This window comes from Salarias fasciatus, chromosome 13, assembly GCF_902148845.1.
Source record: "Salarias fasciatus chromosome 13, fSalaFa1.1, whole genome shotgun sequence".
NCBI classification, from domain to species: Eukaryota; Metazoa; Chordata; class Actinopteri; order Blenniiformes; family Blenniidae; genus Salarias; species Salarias fasciatus.
Window position 1 is genome coordinate 17632266 of NC_043757.1, and position 20148 is coordinate 17652413.

Consider the following 20148-nt stretch of genomic DNA (forward strand, 5'->3'; position numbering starts at 1 on the left):
GAAAAGCTTTTAGGCACTGAGCTACAATGGGGATGGTGCTTTAAAAAAAAAAAGCTGAGACTAAACTGAATCCGTGCGCTACACGTGTTCTTCTCTGGGTTTCGGCTGTCTCTTCCAGCTGCTGCTTCTGTCTTCTCGTGTAATCCCAGACTGACTCAGTGAGGTTCTCTGATCGGGGCTCTGTGGGGTCCATACCATTTGTTGCTGGACTTTATGTTCTTCTTTGTTGCAAATAAATTCCGCTTGTATGTTTAGAGTTGTTATTTTGCACAACTTCTGATCTGTCTCATCAGAAATTCGAATATTATCAGTACCTTGTCCTTGTTGTAAAACTAGCAGGTCTCAAAGTAAATTTAGGACAGCGAATATAGAATTCACACCCAGCAGACGGCTAAAAACACAACTCAACATGAATGATAATGTTCTCCTCATCTGTTGAAGGTCAGACTGAACCTAATGAATGACATATCAGAGTAGTGTTTGTTAATATGCCTCTGTGTCTAAGAAGATTGATTGTTTCCTGTTTAACAGCTGTGTGATTTCTACCTCGGTTATGTCTAGTAAAGAAACAGTAGAGAACGGTTTTCTAAATATTCAGGTTGATTTCAGACAAGTAATGTGTCCTGTGTTGTTAGGGTTTTGTTCTCTCTTATCAGTGTTTCAAAGCAGCAGCTCTGAGATAGAATAACTATTATTTGTCACAATGGTGCTTTCACCCAATCTTGGCAGACAGACAGCGCTTAAAGATCTGCTGTCTGTCATTTTTCTGAGTTGTGAGAAGTTCCTTGCTGCAGCTGACTGTTGGAGTTACTACATAACCATGTGCATAATTCAGTGGTGTCCATGTGGCTGGGGGGAGGTGTATGTGCGTGTGTGTGTGTGTGTGTGTGTGTGTGTGTGTGTGTGTGTGTGTGTGTGTGTGTGTGTGTGTGTGAGGGTCCATGTGTACTCTGCTGTGTGCAAGCGTGCGTGCATGCACCGGCGGAGCCCTCGGAGTTGTAGCAGTGGCAGCAACAGATTAGACATGATTATATAACACCTTCAGTATTAGTCCCGAAGACCTTTGTGCGCTATTTCTGAGCGTGTGAGTGGGCGAGGGGGGAAAGATCAGGCCAGGCCCAGATTTGCAGCCATGCCATTTGGATTGGCCTCAATTGTGGGTCAGCGTATGTGCCTTTTACTGACTCAGTGACACACTTATAGTATATCTGCTTAGGACTCTCAGTGTTACATAATATCTGAATGTGTGTCTGCATGCACTGTGCTGTTAGAGGACATCACATCGATCGGTGCAGAATTGCTGATCTACTAACTCTCCCTGACAGACCCGCTTGTTCCGCCGTTACTCTTAAGGGACATCACGCTGGCCAGCGTTCACCGCGTGCTCCGCGTGCTTGTGGATTGAAAACAGGCCCTTGTTTGAGTCTTGGGGACTTTAAGAGCAGAGCATGAGCAACATAAAACGAGAATGACAGTCCAGCTGCTGTTGTTGTTTTACCACATGGGTGGATGAAGTTTATCTTCCTTTTGCAGGAAGATGAAAGCTGTAAAGTTTGGTGAAGTAAGACTGAAGTGAAACTGCATATTTTCTACTTTTGCAAAGCGGTGGAATACTGGATTTTCTGTTTTTGTCAATAACTGGATTTGTTGAGAGTAAAAAGGATTCTCAGAAGCTTAAAAGCCACTAATGTCCTTATGGAAAACCCTGTAACCTTTGAACAGGTTTGAGACAAGATCTGATTCCAGCCTTCCAGTTTCTGTGCAGCTTTACCCAACTCGGGGTCGTCGGGGGCTGGAGGTGGTCTCGATTTACGATGGATGAAAGCGAGACTGACCAATGGACAGGTCAACAGTCCACCACAGAGCAAATACAGAGAAGCTGATAGTCTCACACACACACACACACACACACACACACACACACACACACACACACACACACACACACACACACACACACACATTGAAAACCTATAAGCAAGTTAGCCTTTAGCCTGTCATGAGGTTTTTGGTAAATGAGAACAAACCCACACATGTACAGGGAGAACATGCAAACTCCCACATCAAAACCATTTCACAATGAGATAGGAGGGACAACCAATACACAACTGTGTGCCCCAATCACAGTTCTAAATTGTGTTTCAGTAAAAATAATATTAATTCTGATCTTCCTTATTATGATTTATTCTCAAATTTTCCAAAAATAAATTAACATTCTAGATAAGTGTCTGTCCACCATGCTGTCAGTCTTTTTTTTTTCGTCACAAAATTGCACCCTGATGATGAGTATAGCAAAAAATAAACTCCACTATTGAGTTGTACACACAGAACAGGTAGGGCAGGGTTATCTCTCTGTTTGACTGATAATCTACCACGAGTCAATGTGGGTGTGTGGTGAGTGTGCTGTTCGTGTGAGCAGTATGGTTGGTAGTACGGTGGCCAGTCTTGCTGATCAAGCTCACACGCCCTTTCAACGAATGTTTGCAACTCCACAAGACTGGAAAAAAAAAAAAAAAAAACACAGAGGCCAGAGAGGAGTTCATGTAGGGGCATGTGGATTCTGCTCCTGGTTTCACCAGAGTGAGCTGGTGTTGCTGTGGTATTCTGTCTTCTTTTAAGCCTCTTTTAAAACATTACAACATGCAAAGCATGCTTACACACCAGATACAGTGCAGAATTGTCCAGATTAAACATTGTTACAGGTTACAAATAGGGGTGAAAAAAAAACAGTTACTATGATTTGTGTGTTTGCATGGAAAAGAATGAAGGTGGTGAACAGAAAGTGGAGCTTTCCTTTTAAAAATGTCTGTTTTCACTCAGCGCTGATGGCCCCCTTGTGGCCTTGCCTCGTATTCGGCAGCACGGCCAAGGCTGAGACCTGGCACTAAACGGAAACACACACACTCACCAGGAACAAAATACTACGGTTCAAAGAGTGCAAACTCCAGTGTGTTGGTAGAGTGCGTTTGACTGAAAGAGTCCCGACATGTTTAGAGCTCTAGGCTGTGTAAGCTGACTCAGATTTTATGGACTGACAAAGGAGATGTGAGCTCTCATAAGTAATGTTTTTAATGGAGACCTGTTATTTTTCTCCTCTTTTCATGCAGTTTTATTGTCATGTGTTGGCGTTAAATGTGGATAAAGTTGAGATAAACACATGTTAGAGTAATTTCATTAAGAAAACCTGCAGGGTTCAAATTGCTCTGGAAAATTTGCTGAAGGTTGCGTCATCTTGTGTCAGGACAGACTGATGATCCAGTGAACTCAAAAACTGCCACTGAGTTTGTGAGAGGACAGCGGGCTCAGACTCCGACTAATATTTACAAATAAACAGAGTGGGAAGCGTCAGCTCCAACAGGATGTGTGGAAAAGAGGTTTCCAGTTTTAATAGCTCCCCTGCAGCATTACAATCCCCACATAATGGTGCAAAGGTAAACGTTTTAACATGCAACCACCATCATTATTTGAGGAGGAAGAAAACAAGCAAAACAAACAACATTCATTCGTATTTATGCAGTTGTGATCATTTCAGTTTTATTCACCCGATAGTTTGTATTATTTTGAGCGTGTTGCACCATCACTACGCATGTTTTCCCTGAAACTGTGTCTGGATGTGTGTTTGTTCTGGCAGAAAACTTTCAAACACCATTGGTTTTGCATTTTTGTGGAGTTGCTGCAAAACTGTACGTGACATTAACTCAGACAAATGCAGAAGACAGAGCACTCACAGGTGCTGTGGCTCCCTGTTATTTGTGAGTGTTGGTGTCTGCCTCCGTCTGCTCTGTATTTTTCCCAGTCAGGCACCTGGCAAAGCACTCTCCTGTTAATGCTGACGCGCACCATAATTACATCATACAATACGCCATTAATTCAGCTCAGCACAATGCAGCTGCAGCTGGGTGCCACACTTTGCACACACACAGCAACCGGCGTGCTTCCAGCCTGCTTGTTAGCCCGGCCCAGCTTCTCCTGCAGACTCTTTTATCTCCTTGCAGCACTTCTCCCACTTTTCCCTTTTTTTTTTTTTTTTTTTGTTTCCTGCCACAATGCATTTGCCAGAGGAGTAGCCCAGCTGAGAGCGCACGTGTGTTGGGAAAACATTTGTCGATTCCTCACGAGGGGCTTTGGAGGGAAGACGGGCTCCCTGCAGCAAACAACAGCGAGTCTTGCTTTAGACGTGTAGATGTTCGTCTCAAAGAGAGATATTCGCGCACATTTCTGAGCGTGACCTTGCGGCGACGCTATCCGCAGCGTGCAGCACCGCCTTTGTCCTCAAAGAAACCAGCTGAGTGATTTGTCCAAGTAAGCGCGCCTGTTACGGTGAACGCACTCTTCCCCCCTCTCACAGACAATACAGGATTTCCTCAGCTCCGACGGTTGCTATGGCGACCCCCTTTGTCTGTCTGTTGACCTTTGACCCCCTATGGTTGTCTGATTGAGTATTCTTCTGGGTCATAATGAGGATTTGTGGAGATAACCAGTAGGCATCCAACACTGTGGATTTGCTGCTTTGAACTCGGTAACCTACATTCAGGTAATTAGGTTAAACTAAGTAGGCTGGCCCACTGGCAGTGGGTCAGTAGTAAGCTGGAGCCGTCGTCAAGAGACGGAGCACCCCAAAGGCAACGCAGATACCTGCTTTTCACAGTAAATTTCAGGAAGGCAGTTTTCAGACACAAATACTTCATCGTGAAGTCAAATTCATCATGATGAACATGTAAATCACAGCAAACTGCTTCACAGGCACATAACACATTAAAAAAATGTACCTGATTTCTTTCATCAAGCATCGAGCACTGCCACTCAGTTGGATCTTTAATTTATCAGCTGGTCATATCAGGAGTACTGTTGATGCGGACTTTGCGTTTTGCTGCCATCAGCCTGACCGACAGTAGTTTACAGAGATACTGTACGTTATCTTTAAGGACAGAGGAGCGTCATGAGGCCTCAGGCTCCATCCTTCATGTCTGCCTTCCCTTTGATCGTTTCCTTTCTCGTCATCTGTGTTCTTCTATCAGAGTAAATACAACGAGACAGTAAGCTTGAATCTTAGCGTATACAGTGCTTGTTATCTCACATTCAGTCATGTAGCTTCAGCTCTTCTTGAAAAGTCCTCCAGAACCAGCATTTAAATTTGAATTAAAGAAGCTTCAACTCATCTTTAATGTCGTGATTCTGTTTGCAAATAGTTGCTCATTCTGGTGGTTTTCACACTCAACAAACAATATTGACGAAAGCGCAACTGAAGCCAATATTATTACTCACACCATCTGTCGTATTTGGTAAATCGCGCCTTTGAACCAGCTTTTCTTTTGAGTCATTTCAGGTTTCATTCTGAGCAAAGCTGAACATCAAAATAATTCAACCATTGCAAGGACACCACCAAGCAGAGGTTAGAGTGAACATTCACATCATTTGCAGGATGAGCATGATTTCGGCCTTTTCTCCCTAGTTGTGATAGAATTTGGTTCATCCCTCTCTATTCCGTCTCTGCCATCGGAAGCAAAATGTTCTGTTCGTTGAAAATGAGCTCGGGCTCCGCCACATACGCACGTGGGCACACTGGCAGCTCGCTGAAGGACAGATGCTCTTCCACACATTCCGTTTTCCTCCCCGTCATGACATGAATGTGTGGGACAGAAGGAGGCCGAGGTAGCGAGGAAGATTGGTGAAATGTCAGAGACACTGCCAACATTTCACCGGAGCCAGCTCATTATGAGCGATGAGGGTGGGTGGTGCTTCGGCGTCCTCTCTCTCTCTCTCCTGTGACTCCTCCTCTGAGTCGGCATGGACGCACATTTTATTTCGTGAGCTTTCCTGTGATTAGGGCTCCAGTGTATTTTCTGTTAACCCGGGCCAAGCCAATTAAATTTAAAACAACCCTACGAGGTAGTTATGTGTAATAGCTGCAGGGCTTGAGTAGCTGTTCAGAAAAAAGAGGCTCTGTAGACAAGAGGAAATGTCTGTTTTATTTAATTTGCAGCCCTGTCATTTGGCCAAAGCCCACTATACAGGCTGTGCCAGGTCCAAAGCTCACATACAATCAGAGACGATCTAACACGATCTAACAGTACTACAGATTTAAAGAGCTTAATAAAAACAAGATGATGTGTGTTTTATTACAGTATTTTCTCTGAGCTAGATATTAGTTGAGTTAAACCCTGATACTACTCGTGAAAAGCCGCTGCGCCCTCTCAGGATCTCAGCCTCTGGTGGTTTGTGTTGTGTCCTGAGTGTTGTGAAGCTTTAAGTCTCTGGATGAGCTTTGAAGTCGTGCCACTTGGTTTCTCTGGGTGAAAAGAAATCCTGACTTTGTGTCCCCCACCCCCCACCCCACCCCTGAACGAAATGCCACTCAAATCCTGCCCAGGGCACACAATGCCTCCCTCCTGGAAGAGTCAGGGCTTACTTGTGCATCAGCTGTAACTTCTACATCTGATGATGAGGATGAAAAGTAAAACATCCTCCAGCTGCTGCTCTCTCCTGTTTGTACTTCTGAAACACCGTGACATTAAAAAGGCCAAGTTATGATGGATGTATGGAATAAATGGACATGTTTACTGTGTGTGTGTGAGGGAGAGAGAGAGAGAGAGAGGGCGGAGCGTAGAGTACGTGTGCACACACACACACGCACACACAGTCATATGGCCGACATGCCTACTCAGCATGTTGCAGAAGAACAAACTTGAGTGGAGCTTTTCCTGTCTCTTTGTGAGAGGATCTGAGGCCCCTGCCTGCATAGCTTGTGTGTGTGTGTGTGTGTGTGTGTGTGTGTGTGTGTGTGTGTGTGTGTGTGTGTGTGTGTGTGTGTGTGTGTGTGTGTGTGTGTGTGTGGACACATGTGGCCTTATACATCTCACAATGCACTCCTGACAGACTTGCTCATCGTTCTCATTTCTATATTTACCCAAAGGAACTCCATAACGTAGCACTGCTGGACAAAGGTGAGAGTTCGTTCCAGGGTCCGGTGCTTATGCAGATTGTCATATATCCACCAACATAAATGGACATAAATTCCTCCATTATTCACAAAATGTAGAAGCACAGTTTGAAGAATTGATTGTCATGAAAGAAATTGGTGCCGCTGCTTCACTCAAGTATCTGTCAAAAGCAGCACTCTTAGAGGAACAGCCCTCTTTTTTTTTTTTTTTTTAATTCCAACATTTTGAAGTGAGGCCTCTGATGGGAAAGGTGTTGGTCCCGTGTTTCTGCTCCGTCATCGGTTGAGTCATGCGTCCAGCTGTTCGCCCTGTCGCAGACGTCACATCAGGAGGATTTTCTCTGTGGTCAAGTCTCGTTCTCTTGTCTGCTCTGTCTCGTCACATTCTTTCTGTGCTGTTTTCTGCCCTGTCTGTGTGCTATTAAAAACACTCTGATAGATACACTATTTTAATGTTAATTTTCAATCCACTGAGGCTGAAATCTGTTTTGATGTTGGGAGAACACAAAGTATTTGTGCACATGGTTGCCATTTGTCTACTGACCAACATGTACTGTACTCCACACAGTGACAGAAAAATGTCAGAGAAAGCAGGTGTAAGATTCAACAGACAACGTTTAGTTTATCCCTCCATTCCTGGATGGGGGGTGCAGGGGTGAGGGATGAAACGATATCCTGTTCCCCCGTGCTGACTATCCACTTTTGGCCCTTAAATTGAGTCCATGTGGGTTTGAGGAGTGGTTCTGGATGGTGCACGTTTTCTTCCAAGAGTGGGATTGCAGCGTGTTACATAACATGATATGTGTGTTAAATGGGGACTTCAAGTGAAAATCCTTTGTGTTCTTTAAATAACCTCACTGGTGTGTTAGAAACTGTCCGCACAGGAAGTGCGAAAACTACAAACACGCATTTTGTGTGTGGTGAGGAGGCAGAAAGTATGTAGAGGACTGTGCAGAAAGTCACCGAGCAGGCATTTAGTCACAGACTTGAGTCTGCAGATGTTCTTTTGGAAATGAGAGGAGTGTGATATGTGAGCAGCCTCTGGGGTCTTCAGCAAATGAGGCAGACCGCTGCCTCCTCTCAGGTATCACAGACTTCATAGTTTCAAGGTTTTCTCCAAGGATTAATTCATATGACCTTGATCGAGCTTCACAGGATCGAAAATCCGAATGCATTTCTCATTCTTCCCCACCGAATGTTTGTGTGCACTGGCCCAATGGGCTTTGGCCTGTGCACGGACGTGCTGAAGTGTGTATTTATATTTTGCGTTTTTTTTTTTGTTTTTTTTTTTTTTTTATATCCTCTCATGATCGTTAACTCACCCTTCAGCGGCCCGAACACGCCTGAATCGCTCAAGCCAATTGCTCATTTAACACAGCTTGATTCTTGAGTCAGAAATTCCCTCAAACGTCTGCCCTCCGTCAAAAAACAGCAGCTCTTTCATACAATTGACGGACAAGTTTACATGAGCATCTGCAGTAATGGCAGTAATGACAACTCCTGGCAGCAATCATGTCTGGCACGGCTCCACCGCCGGGCCGTTCTCCAGTGGGTCAGGCTCCACATGTGTCAGAGACAGTTTATGACTGAGCTGCACAGCGACTCTCTTTACCTTGCTCGCAGCACTCCAGCGCTGTTTCTTCGGGTGATTAATGTCCAGACCGCTGGTGCCTAACGAGAGCCGGGCCGCTCGTTAAAGAGGAGAAACCATATGGGACACTTAAAGAGCTGAAAATTAAGGGTGCGGTGGAATATTGTTAGGAGCTGCGGAGTATTTTTGGCCGAAGGATTGGAGTGGCCGCAGGAGGTGGAACGATCTGGAGGCTGGGATGCTCTCGTGTGCAGATGCACTCTGTATGGTTACAGCTTTGGTGCAGTCTTCTTGTTTTTGTAATTATTGAGTTATTGACGTATATAGCAAGAGAAAAAAAAAAATTCTATCATTGCGTAGTTGAAAACTGAAAGTCTGATGGCTCTTTCAACAATTGTAGATGCATGTGGGCTTTTTTCGAGTGAGTCAGTCTCTGTTTAAAGAGTAACAGTTGCTTGGTGTGTACACAGGCTTATGTTATTGTTTGTGTTGGTGTAACCTGTTTGACTGTGAAGTCGACGTCTTAATGTCAAACCTGTTGGCCTGGCTGCTGCATACCTCAACAGCAAAGAAGGTCAGCGGGAATGTAGTGCCAAGAATGTGTTGATGCTGATGTTGATACAGTCAAATCTGGACTCTATATATAAGCTCATGTGCTTCTTAAGACACTGGATTTAGAGAAGCCTCATATTTTTGGACTTTTTTTAGTAGTCCAAACTAAAATACTCCACTAAAATTTCCAACTCCACAATACCAGGTTTAATATTTTGCTGGTGGGGCGCTCAGCGCATCCTCCAATCTCTCCCTGATGAAAACGAGCAATTGAACGTGGATGCAGCGCTGTTTAGAGAAAATCGCTCTTGCATGAGCAAGATCTAAAGCAAAACTCTCATTTGAATATTTCTGTTTACATTCACTTAAGGACTTGTTCGTAGTTGATCACCTGAGACATACTGTATATAAAGTGGAGAAACCAATGGTATACTTATATATATCCATTTTGGTTTGATTTCTTTAGCAGCAGGAATTAAAAATTGAGAATAAATATGATGTAATAATGTGGATTAGTGTTTTCTTTCACTAAAAGTGTGTAGAAATTATATTTTGAACAGATAAAGTTCACACCATTATAATGGCTTGTGTATATTGGAAATGTTTGGGCTGATGCTGGTTTGTATTACAGTCTGCTGGCAAACTAGTGATTATTACTGTTGGCAGACTTTCGTTGGTTTCATGCTAATCGTATTAGATATTACACAAGTGTACTGAATATGTTAGTGGAGCATAAGGTTTCTGATCAGTTTTTTTTCTGTGTGGATACAACGTTAAGCAAAATGAAAAGCTGAAAGACTTTCACAGTCTGGAATTGTTTCATGTTCCAGATAGTGCAGATGTTTGCCATCAGACCACACCATGCAGGGGTTGGCCTGTGATAAGTTCCAGGCAAGTAACTGACTGACTGACTGTTGAACTTGGTAGCGTGATAAAAAAACGAAAGAAAAAAAAGAAGCGTTCTAGGGACAGGAGTAACGATGGTGACCCTCAGTACTCTTTTCTTTAAGAAGACTCCTGGGCGGAAAAAATTGCCGGTAAGTATCAGCATGGTGTGAAAGTGTGTGTGTATGTAAGTGGACGCCACCTCATGCTTGTCACTGTGAGTGTGTGTGAACATTCCCTGATGTAAACCACATCATGAGCCATATGGTCTGTTATTCAGGGTGTGACAGGCTCATGAATACCGTTTGAGATTTTGACTTGGCTTTACTGGTAAATCCATCAATATGACTGGATCTTCCGCCGGGACATACTTGCGCTGTTGTGTCACGCTCTCGTGTAGCATGTTTAACCCAGGGTGGTGGCTGTGCCGATATCGTTTTCGTATTTGTTTCTGGAACGAGGTGCGTGGTTTCTGCAGCTGTATAGCACACGGCTGCTCCAATGTTACTGGCGCTGCCTGCATTCATGTCTCCCTGTCCTGGTGTGACCTGAGCTTTCTTGGCCACATGGTTGCCTTTAAAAGGGGGCAAGTCTTTCACTCTCACACACTGTTTTCTGTGTTTTTCTTCACTTTCAGCATTCTTGTTTTATTCTTATAACAACAGCTTTTCCTCGGGGGATTGTTTTAACAGTCAAAAGGGAACTTCTGGGGGCGTATGATTTGGATGCATCCGTTGTTCCTGCTTCCATCACCATCATTCACATTTCTAGATCATGTGGTGATGAGGCACGCTGCAGAAAATGACTCTGCCAGGCGTGTGTCATTGTGTGTAATCACCTCAAAAGCACAGCGGGATATAACTCGTTTCACTCTGCGCGATGGGCCAGTCTGCTCGTCAAACTTATCCCTTTTCAGTGATTGGATGTAGGTTAATTAAAAAGTTATGAGAGGGGATTATCATGTAATTACATGATTTCTCAATGAAATTATAAATAACAAAACAAAATAACAGATATATGTCAACTAGTAAAAGCTGAGATAGTAGTTTAACTTTAATACTAAAGTAAAACATTAAAAAATAGAGGCTTTAAGAAAGGACCCAGTAGAGAAGCAGATAGTATCTCTTTAAAAGAGATTTCTCTTAGCTGTGTTCATCAGCATTTCTCTTACTTAATCATGTGGGGTGTGTTGCTCGAAAAATTGCCCCATTGTCTGTTATCTGGTTCACTTTCAGCTATGTGGCCACTCGTACTTCCTGTCAGACTCACATGCTCGTGAAGCCTCCATTTCTTCCTTATTTTGTCATTTCGCTGTTTTTGGACCAAGGGACTCACATGAAGATGATGGTTTCTGTTTGTCAGGCTATCAGATTGGACACGGGTTTCTATCTCGAAAGCACATGATTGTGCAAAACTGCAAAAAGAACAGCTATATGTGTCAAAATGTGGGAAGTAAAAGTTAAATATGTCAGAGATGAGTCAAGCTTGTTGGTAGTTCTAGTTAAAAAGTTAATAATCAATTAAAGTCAAAAAAGTATTTGTTAGTCTAAGGAGTGCCAGTGTGGCACAAAATATGAATTCATAATTTCTATTTTCCCGACTTTCATTGCTGCTATTATGCTGAACTAATTGTTTGAACAGTGAGTCAAATAAATCCGGTGAGAATCAGAGAGAGTCCCCCGGCTGAGTTGGGGATGTGCTGCAGGGGTTAATATTTCAGCGGTGATGGAGTCATTTTCCTGTGATCCAGATCCAGCATGTGTGCGGTGTCCATTCCACAGCTTTCCTCCACTCCCTGTGCGTAGGGCTGGAGTAAAAAGCCCACATAGGGGATCCTTTGTTTAGGAGAGTCTAGGCATGGAAGATAATTTACAAGCCACTAAGGTCCTCACGCCATTGGCTGATGCGGCTCTGTCTGCGTCTGCGAAGGGCATCCCATATGTGTGTGCGTCTATATGTCTTGTGTGTGCGCGTGCGCGCGCGTGTGTGGCGAGCGTGCACGCGTCTGCTGTAGCAGCACTTTGCTACGGCGGCTCACAGTCGCCCTAGTCATGACACCCGGGAGCTTGCCCTGCGCACGGCTACTGTAGCCAGCGTCTTCTTGAGGCTGAAGGAAGGCAAAGCAAGATGGCCACCAATACCTTTTAGGGATATGCTGCCTAAACCGGAGGGGCTTCCTCCGAGGACGGACAAGGTAAAAGCAGCCACGGCGTTCACCCAGGGGTCTATTGTCTCTCTGCAGATGGGTCGGTTACAGTGGGGCTGAGATAGTGGTTATCCTCTGAGCGTTGTCTGCCTCGCTCGCTCTCCGCTGTCCTGGATTTAGCTGAGTGGAGTGATTTATTTAGAAACTGTTGTTGTTATTGTTCCCTCTGAATGAGTGAAGGACCTTGCGCTCCTGTGTCTGAGTGTTTGGGCTTGTCTTTTCCAGGTAGGTTTAAAGGATGTGACAACAAACTTAGCAACAAAGAGGACAGTTTCCCCGGTAACAGAGACCCCTCTTTTCTTCTCGCTGCTTGTCTGTTTGGGCTGTATGAAGAGTCCCTTTTCTTTCTCGCAGTGTTTTGGACAGCCATATTTCTGCACCTGCTGTTTTCCAACTGCTTTGCAGAAAAGTGGAGTGCTTGTAAGCCGTGGGTCGTAACTAGCTGTTATTTGGCAGGCTGGACTTGTTTGGCTACAGGAGCAGCGGTGTTATTATTGTGCGGTTTGTTGAAAAGGTCTTTCTGTTACTGATACCATCTTAATCTGTGTAATTTCAGAGTTGATGAGGCTTTGATCCGTGCTTTCGTGGAGCGAGCCAGATCTGCTCCGTTGACTTGGGTTATTGTCACCTGCGTTTTTGTGTGCAAATACATGACATTGCGCTCAGCGCAGACAGGAAACGCTCACTCAATGAATGAGGGAAATTCTCACGTGTTCAGTGAGACACGCAAAACCACGACTTACACTCATAGCCAGGAAGGAAACATGCTTTTTTTTTTTGTTGTTGTTGCTTGAGTGAAGTAGAGATTCTAACAGTGTCGCTTCTGAACAATTGAAGCGTGGCTGAATGTGAGTGTTCTTGGTTGATCAAAATCTGCAAACAGATACAAGTGATGCTTTAATCAAAAGAAACATGCACCTGAGAGTTCAGCCAAGTGCAGTAAAGGCAGAACTTGGAGAGTTTGGTGACTCCGTTTCGGTGCAGGCAGGTGACTCGCTGGCTCCCCTGACCCCTGGACCTCATGTTTGTCTGTTGTTAAGGTGCGAAGGGATCCACACACTCCTGCAGTCCTCCTCAGAGAGCCATCGCTCTCTTGACACAGACAGGGAGGCTTGTTAGGATTCAAGAGGTGGTCACACGTCTGTTGCTAGGTTGGGTTTCTGTGTTTGTCGGTGAAGCGCTCACTCCGCTACAGCGCGTTATTTTCAAAGCGTCGACAAGCGCAGCGGTTGGAGTGCATCTGTGCGGCACAATAGAGGACTACCGTCGCATTCAGAACTGTACGTTACCGTGTGCCTGAGTGCGAGTGTGACTGACTTTAGATGCCTCGAGGCGGAGGCACAGTGAACGCGGCACAAAGGCTCAGCCCTCAAGACATCACAAACCCAACTCCCTCCAGAGACCCGCCGACTAAATGAGAACACATGATGCTGCGCTTACATCCTGCTCTCGCCTCTTTACTCTTATAAGGCTTAATGTAACATAATTAAAAACCGTGCCTGCGCTTTGATGTCGGCTTCGGATCATAAACTATGGGATGCGCACACGTCCACGAAGACGCGTGTGCCTGGTGCAGTGTTGGAAGACAGCCAGTACTGCTTTGTCATTGAAAGCAGTTTATTGTGACCCGTTGCCCACCGCACCACCCCCTACTCCCTTCTGCCTGCGCCTCTTTCTCCACACTCCTCTTCTCACAATCTCAGTCGAACGTCACTGTGGCCGGTTTTTGCATGATCAGCTTGTTTCTGGTAGTAGTAGTAGTAGCAGTAGTGAAAGTGGCAGGAGCGAAGAACACATTTTACTGTGAACCGCATGCAATGTGCCAGAAACAGATCCATTTCTGTCGCTGTGGAAGTCAGATACATGCAGTTTCGTCTTGAACACATGCACTTGGACAGAAACTATTTACTGTTTGAATTTGAGGGCTCCTGAACACTATTTTATTGTCTGCTTTTGGAGTGAAGCTTTGAACTTATGTTTCTAACATTTTGCTGGTCAGTAGCGGGCATTGATGGAACCACATACTTGAATAACAAAGAGAACCGACGAGCCTGAATGTGACACTTTTAAGTAAGACATCGTGCACCTGTTATGTTTGCCAGTTGGAACGATTTCCATCTAATCTGGAAGCTGTTATTTGAGTTGTACATTGAGGCATAATAACTGTTTAATTGCTTTTCTGATGGGAATATTCTTCAAAATGCAAAGCTTTACATGTCATTTGTGCAGCAATCTCTTCTTCTTCTTTATGAAGTGCTGTCTATCAAATGCATAAGGGTCACAATTTCTCTCAGATGATGAGTTATTTTCAGTGAGTTTGAATAAAATATCTTCAAATAACATTCATTTTCAACATATTGGATTTTACTGAAAATGACAATAAAAGCATTTTTTTTTAAAACAGTTTTGATTGCTCAGTTTAGATTGAACACATTTTTCACCAATTTTAATGAATAATAAAAGATCTAGGTGAAAATCTGGACTCTGACTTCATCCCATACACTAACAGGTCTTTTATCTTGACAACCACACACGAGATTTCTCGGGATTAATCCTCTTAAGCCTCAGTGCAGCCTTCTACACCTTTTTATTTCCCCACTTTAGTTGAGTGTGTTTACCTCCAGACGGCTGCCTCGTCTCTTATTTTTTCAACACTTTTTGTTCAACGGTCTTCACATGCAGGATGTCCAAAGACCCTGTTCTTTTTTTCACCGTCCACGCTTCAAAGTCAAACAGGATGTCTCCGACCCTTTTAACTGAACCAAGCCCAGCTTCAGCCTCGACTTGATTTTCTTTAGCTGCAATATGACTTTGAAGGTTGTTTTGGTTTTTGTTAGGGAACAGTTAATGGTGATTATATGTCACAGAAGCACACCGGCAACTGGGGCTCATTAGGCAAGCAGGTCATGAATTGTTGGGCCTGTGGATCACTTTGACCCTCCAATTAAAACAAGTCTTATAATATCTATATCCACTAATTCTGTGAAATGCCATGAAATAATCTCACAATAGCATATCAGCAAAAATGTGGTTAGTGTCTGAAGGGATTTGAAAGAACAAAGTTGACTGGAGCACATGTGAGTAGTCAGCCCGAGTGTTTTCTGTTTGGTCTGTGGGTTCACATGAGTCACATTGAAGTGCTGTTCCTGCTCACTTTTGATCTGTCAGCTTGGAGTGCATATCTCCAGCTGTAAAATGCTTTTAAACAGTGGCTGTGGCAGAGTATAATGAGTGTTTATGCCAGGTAAACAGTGATAAAGGATGCATCCAATGCTGCCCTGCAATCATGCCGCATGTCTCATTAGACTAAAAACTGGATGCCAACTCTTCTACACGCAGGCACACACACACACACAAGCACAGAAGGGATACACACAGCCACTCAATAATGCACACATATCCTTGAACTCTTGCAAATAAGTTTATGATGCTTCTGTCAGCTGAGTTGTGATGTGGGTTTCATTGTGAAAATGAGAGGCGACTCCTGTTGATCATGCTGACAAAATCATGAAAAATGAAGAATACTTCAATGTTTACCTGGGAAGATACTGTAGATTGTAGATTGTTCATTTTGGTCTTTAAACCTAGTGTTAAGACTGAAAAAACACTATCCTCCAGGCACTGGTGAAGACTTTTGTCTCAGATGCTGTCAAACAGTATGTGGAAGAATGCTTTCCTTTAAGCACTTTATTATGGTCTGCGTTCAATAAGACTTTCAATCTGGTATCAATTCATTAGTTATGGACTTTCAGACAGTCACAGCTCTGCTCCCAATGAGAGACTGTCGTTGCTGAAGGCTCAAGCAGTGTGTTGCTTTAAGCCCTGAGAGGGTAAATCACTCGCTCTACAAAGACCAGGGCTGCACGGCTTTGCCGCTGTGTTAATAAGTGCATGTGTTTGCATACACATGCATGCGTCCCCGGGAGGACGCTTCCAACCCCAGCGCAAACACAACATGTGCATGCATGTTGCAAACATGCCCTCGGTGACCCGTCGGCAGTGACGCAGTCATCAACTGTGCATGACTCTAATTGTTTACTTGCTGGCTCTGGGCTACCTGTGGGTCTGTTGCTCTCACTGCTGACAGCTCAAAAAGGAATGCGATCCTGATCGAAACCTCAACTGTGAACTAACTCAGTAGAACATTTTATTAGTTCTGTTTAGAGATCGGTTTCGGTTACATTTATAGGAACCTTTTTTTTTTTTTTTTTTTTTTTTTTTTTTTAAACCATGCCATAATATTTTCCACAGCCTTGATAGTGGCTGCAGCAGATGCTCGTGCCACGCAGGGAGACAATCTGTTGTGCTGTGACTGTTTAGAACAAGCTTAATCACTGCACACTGCCAGAGCTTGTTTAGTCACGTCTTATGTTTCTCTCTCCCTCTCTCTCTCTCTCTCGCTCTCTCTCTCTCTCTCTCTCTCTCTCTCTCTCTCTGCCTCTCTCTCTCTCTCTCAGGTGGTTCCAGAAAGTGGGTCGGTAAATGGCAAAGCCAAGGCACAGATGGATGACACCCACATGGCAGCAGAAGAAGATGAGGGGGAAGAAGGCCATATACCTCATACACAAACCCCCCCCATCACGCACTCGCATACCCACAACCTGGCCTCAGACCAGACAGGATGGCCGGCTCTTATCAAAAGAGAAACCGGGCTGGAGCTGACTGGCATTGCACTTAACCATCACATACGCTCTTCTGGGACTATTCTGAACGGTTCTGCTGAGAACCTGACGAAACCGAATGGTGCTAATACAACCACAGGGTCACACGCAGAGTTGAAGCCTGCTTATAAAAGGACTACAAATGCATCAGAGCCTCAAAGGACTATAATAGCTGCAATCACTAAAGACGGCTCTGTGAATGGACCAAGGACTCCTCCAGATGATATGTCAGTTCCAATAAAGAAGATCAAACTGGAAGAACCTTGGGTGTGGATGACTGATAAAACCACCGTACCACTGAGTGATGAAGACGAAGTATGTGAAGACCCGCTGTCTACCCTGGCAGCCGTTGTCTGTCTTTCTGTCACAGAGAGGAAGGGACTTGAGGAGAAACTTTTCAGCTCACGTTCTTCCATCCTTCGCGCCATCAAAACCGAACCGCCAGATTCACTCTTTGTCAAAAAAGAGAAAGATGACTTAAAGAATGATTTTTGCCAGAAAAGCATTCCTATCAACCAACAAAGGTTCTGCCAAACCATTAAAAGTGAACCTCCTCCAAGTGATTTGCTACCAAGTGTGCAGTCTCTGGCAGAGAAAAGGAATCTCAGTTTTGATCAGGCTGTTGCTATCGAGGCCTTGACTCAGCTGGCAGCTATACCTCACAGCACCCCAGGGTCCATTAAGGCTGAAAGCGATTGTGAACATCCCATCTCTGCCGCTGCCTTCCATTCAAACACAACCCAGCAAGGAGCCAAACCCGCTGCAGCGATCTGCTCCAACAAAGTCTCGGTCATAAGTTCACCACTACACCAGACGTCAGTCATACGCCCCCCCGTGGCCAGACAAGGAAATGTCATCCAGTGTTCCCGGGGGGTGAGCTCCAATGCTAAGCTGTCCCTGCAGGACCTTCTGGAGGCCAGTTCAGATGGTGATAAAGCATCCTGCAGGCAAACGGAGCAGAGCTTTGGTTCTTTTGTGATCAAATCAGAACGCAGCTATAAAGACCAGAACGACGTGAAGTTCCATCAGCGGTTGTGTGTCGAGGACAGAGGTGGCCTCACTGGTAAAGTCAGGAGGAACAGAGATGAGGAAGAGGTGGCCGCTCAACTCGCAGACCTGGCCTTCATCATCCAGTCGAGACACAGCCAGCAGTCAGAAAACAACCCTCCGAGAGGAACACCGGTGTCGGCTATCAAGTACAACTACAAAGTGCAGCAACTGCCCAGTCAGAAAAAGACTGTTGTGAAAAAAGTAAAAGCGACACCTTCCAAGCCCAGAAAGAAGAAAAGTGATGGATTGCATGAGGGAATCAACCGCAGAACTCCCCTTTCAAAACGCATGGCAAACGGAGAGACACCTCACAGAGGCAGAGGCCAGAAGATTCTCCCACAGGGAAAGTCAGGCATCCACCACAGTAAGAACCTGTTTCTGCCACAGGCTCAGATTGATCTGAAGAGATACTTGGCTGAGGCTCAGGAGGAAAGGAGGAAACTCATCCATAACAGCAGCACACATAGTGCAGGCCTCTTTGGGCTGCAGAATTTCAGCACTCTCACGAGGATTAACCACACATCTGGTCAAGAAAACCTGTGGTCTCTTTCCAATGGTCCACTTCACCAAGGCAATCCATGCAATGGTTATGCTGCAGGACCAGAGGAATGCGAAAGGCCTCTGTTATCTCAGGTAACGCAGCCCTGTAGTGGGCTGCAGCACGGTTCCGATGCAAACACCAGCCCAGACAAATCTGCTTTTCTCTCCCACGCCGCCGGGTACCAAGGCCTGGCAAATGGCTTCTCGGGGGATCGTCAGTCCCCTCCTCCAAGCCAGCAGGGCTACTACAAACTCGAACAGTCGGGACCCATCACCATCCTGTCCACATCTACTGACGGCGTTCACTCCGCTGAGTCAACTCCAAGCAAGAACAGTGTCAACAGCTTTTTGGAGTCTCCTATGAGTTATCTGGACACCCCGACCAAGAACTTACTGAACACACCTTCCAAAAAACTGGCAGATCTTCCTTCCTGTCAATGTGTGGGTGAGTGACTTCTAAGACTTCACAGAGCGTTTATATCTCTGCCACATTTTGAAATGTTCGATTTGTTAGTTTGCTAAACTGCAACAAAAAAACCAACATAATATCATGTGTGTTTTCCACAGAACAAATCATTGAAAAGGAGGAAGGCCCGTACTACACCCACCTCGGAGCCGGACCCAGTGTTGCTGCAGTGAGGGAATTGATGGAAAACAGGTAGAGCGACTTTTACTACTACCTTATTTACTCTGCACAGGTGTGTTTACTACCAAACATGCTAAGAGCTGACAAGTCAACCGCGGACTCTGGTGGTGCGAGGCAGGGTCATTGCTTCACTCTGTCATTAAAAGGAAGCATTGCTGAGATAGCTCAACACATGCGGCCCGTGTCTGCCGACACACATGTGCGCCGGGCTCACACTCACAGGCAGCATGCTGAAACAGGAAGCCCCTGGAGCTGAGACGAGGGGCCCGTAAACCAAGATGACAGCATGTTTAAAACAACCTGTGGTTCATCACCGTCCATTTGACAGCAGGTCTCAACTGAAAATAATGATAGTGCAGTTTTTAGCCCCAGAAAAATATTTTAATGAAAACAACCTTTTGTTCTATTTTTGTCTTTAAAGAAGAAGAAGATGTCTTGCTGCTGCCTGTGTTGAATTGTAATGTTTTCTTTGTAAATATTTTGTTAGTTGTCCTCAGGTAGTTCCTCGTCTAGTCTATGCTGCGAGTTGCACATACCTCATGCTTTACAGTGCAACTGTATTATTATTATTGAGCTGTGTGTTTTTGCGTGCTACAGGTATGGTGCCAAAGGAAATGCAGTTCGAGTGGAGGTGGTTGTTTACACCGGGAAGGAAGGCAAGAGCTCCCAGGGATGTCCGATCGCCAAATGGGTACGTACTAGATTGTGTTGAATATGGAGGGAGGTCACTGTTAGGATGCTTTGAGAGAATCGCATGAAAAGCTGCTGTCGATGTCACTGCGATATACTCATGTGATTTGCTGGAGGGGGATGAGGGCCATCAGTCTAACTCTGGTCTATGTATCCTCTGCTATTAAGTTATTTTTATTGTGGAGAGGAATGAAATACATATTTTCTCACATTGATTAAAGATACTTCACCAACAGACCGGACAATTTCAAACTGTCATCGTTTCCTGAACATCAAGAGTGAAACTGACAGAATGAACTCACACTGCATGCATAGTCAAACACTAAGTAGTGAATTTTGGTTTCTATCGGACTTCCTGAAGAATCTCCCATTTAAAAAAAAGAAGCG

At 44.7% G+C, this 20148-nt stretch overlaps 1 protein-coding gene across 1 annotated transcript in view; it reads left to right on the top strand.

Moving 5' to 3' along the window:
- tet1 (tet methylcytosine dioxygenase 1) overlaps nucleotides 1-20148 on the top strand; it is a 31716-nt gene that overhangs the window by 4129 nt on the left and 7439 nt on the right. Inside the window, exons 3-5 of the mRNA XM_030106354.1 lie at nucleotides 16632-18870; nucleotides 18993-19083; nucleotides 19669-19762. Coding sequence (XP_029962214.1) covers nucleotides 16632-18870; nucleotides 18993-19083; nucleotides 19669-19762 — 2424 coding nt within the window. The remainder of the gene's footprint in view (nucleotides 1-16631; nucleotides 18871-18992; nucleotides 19084-19668; nucleotides 19763-20148) is intronic.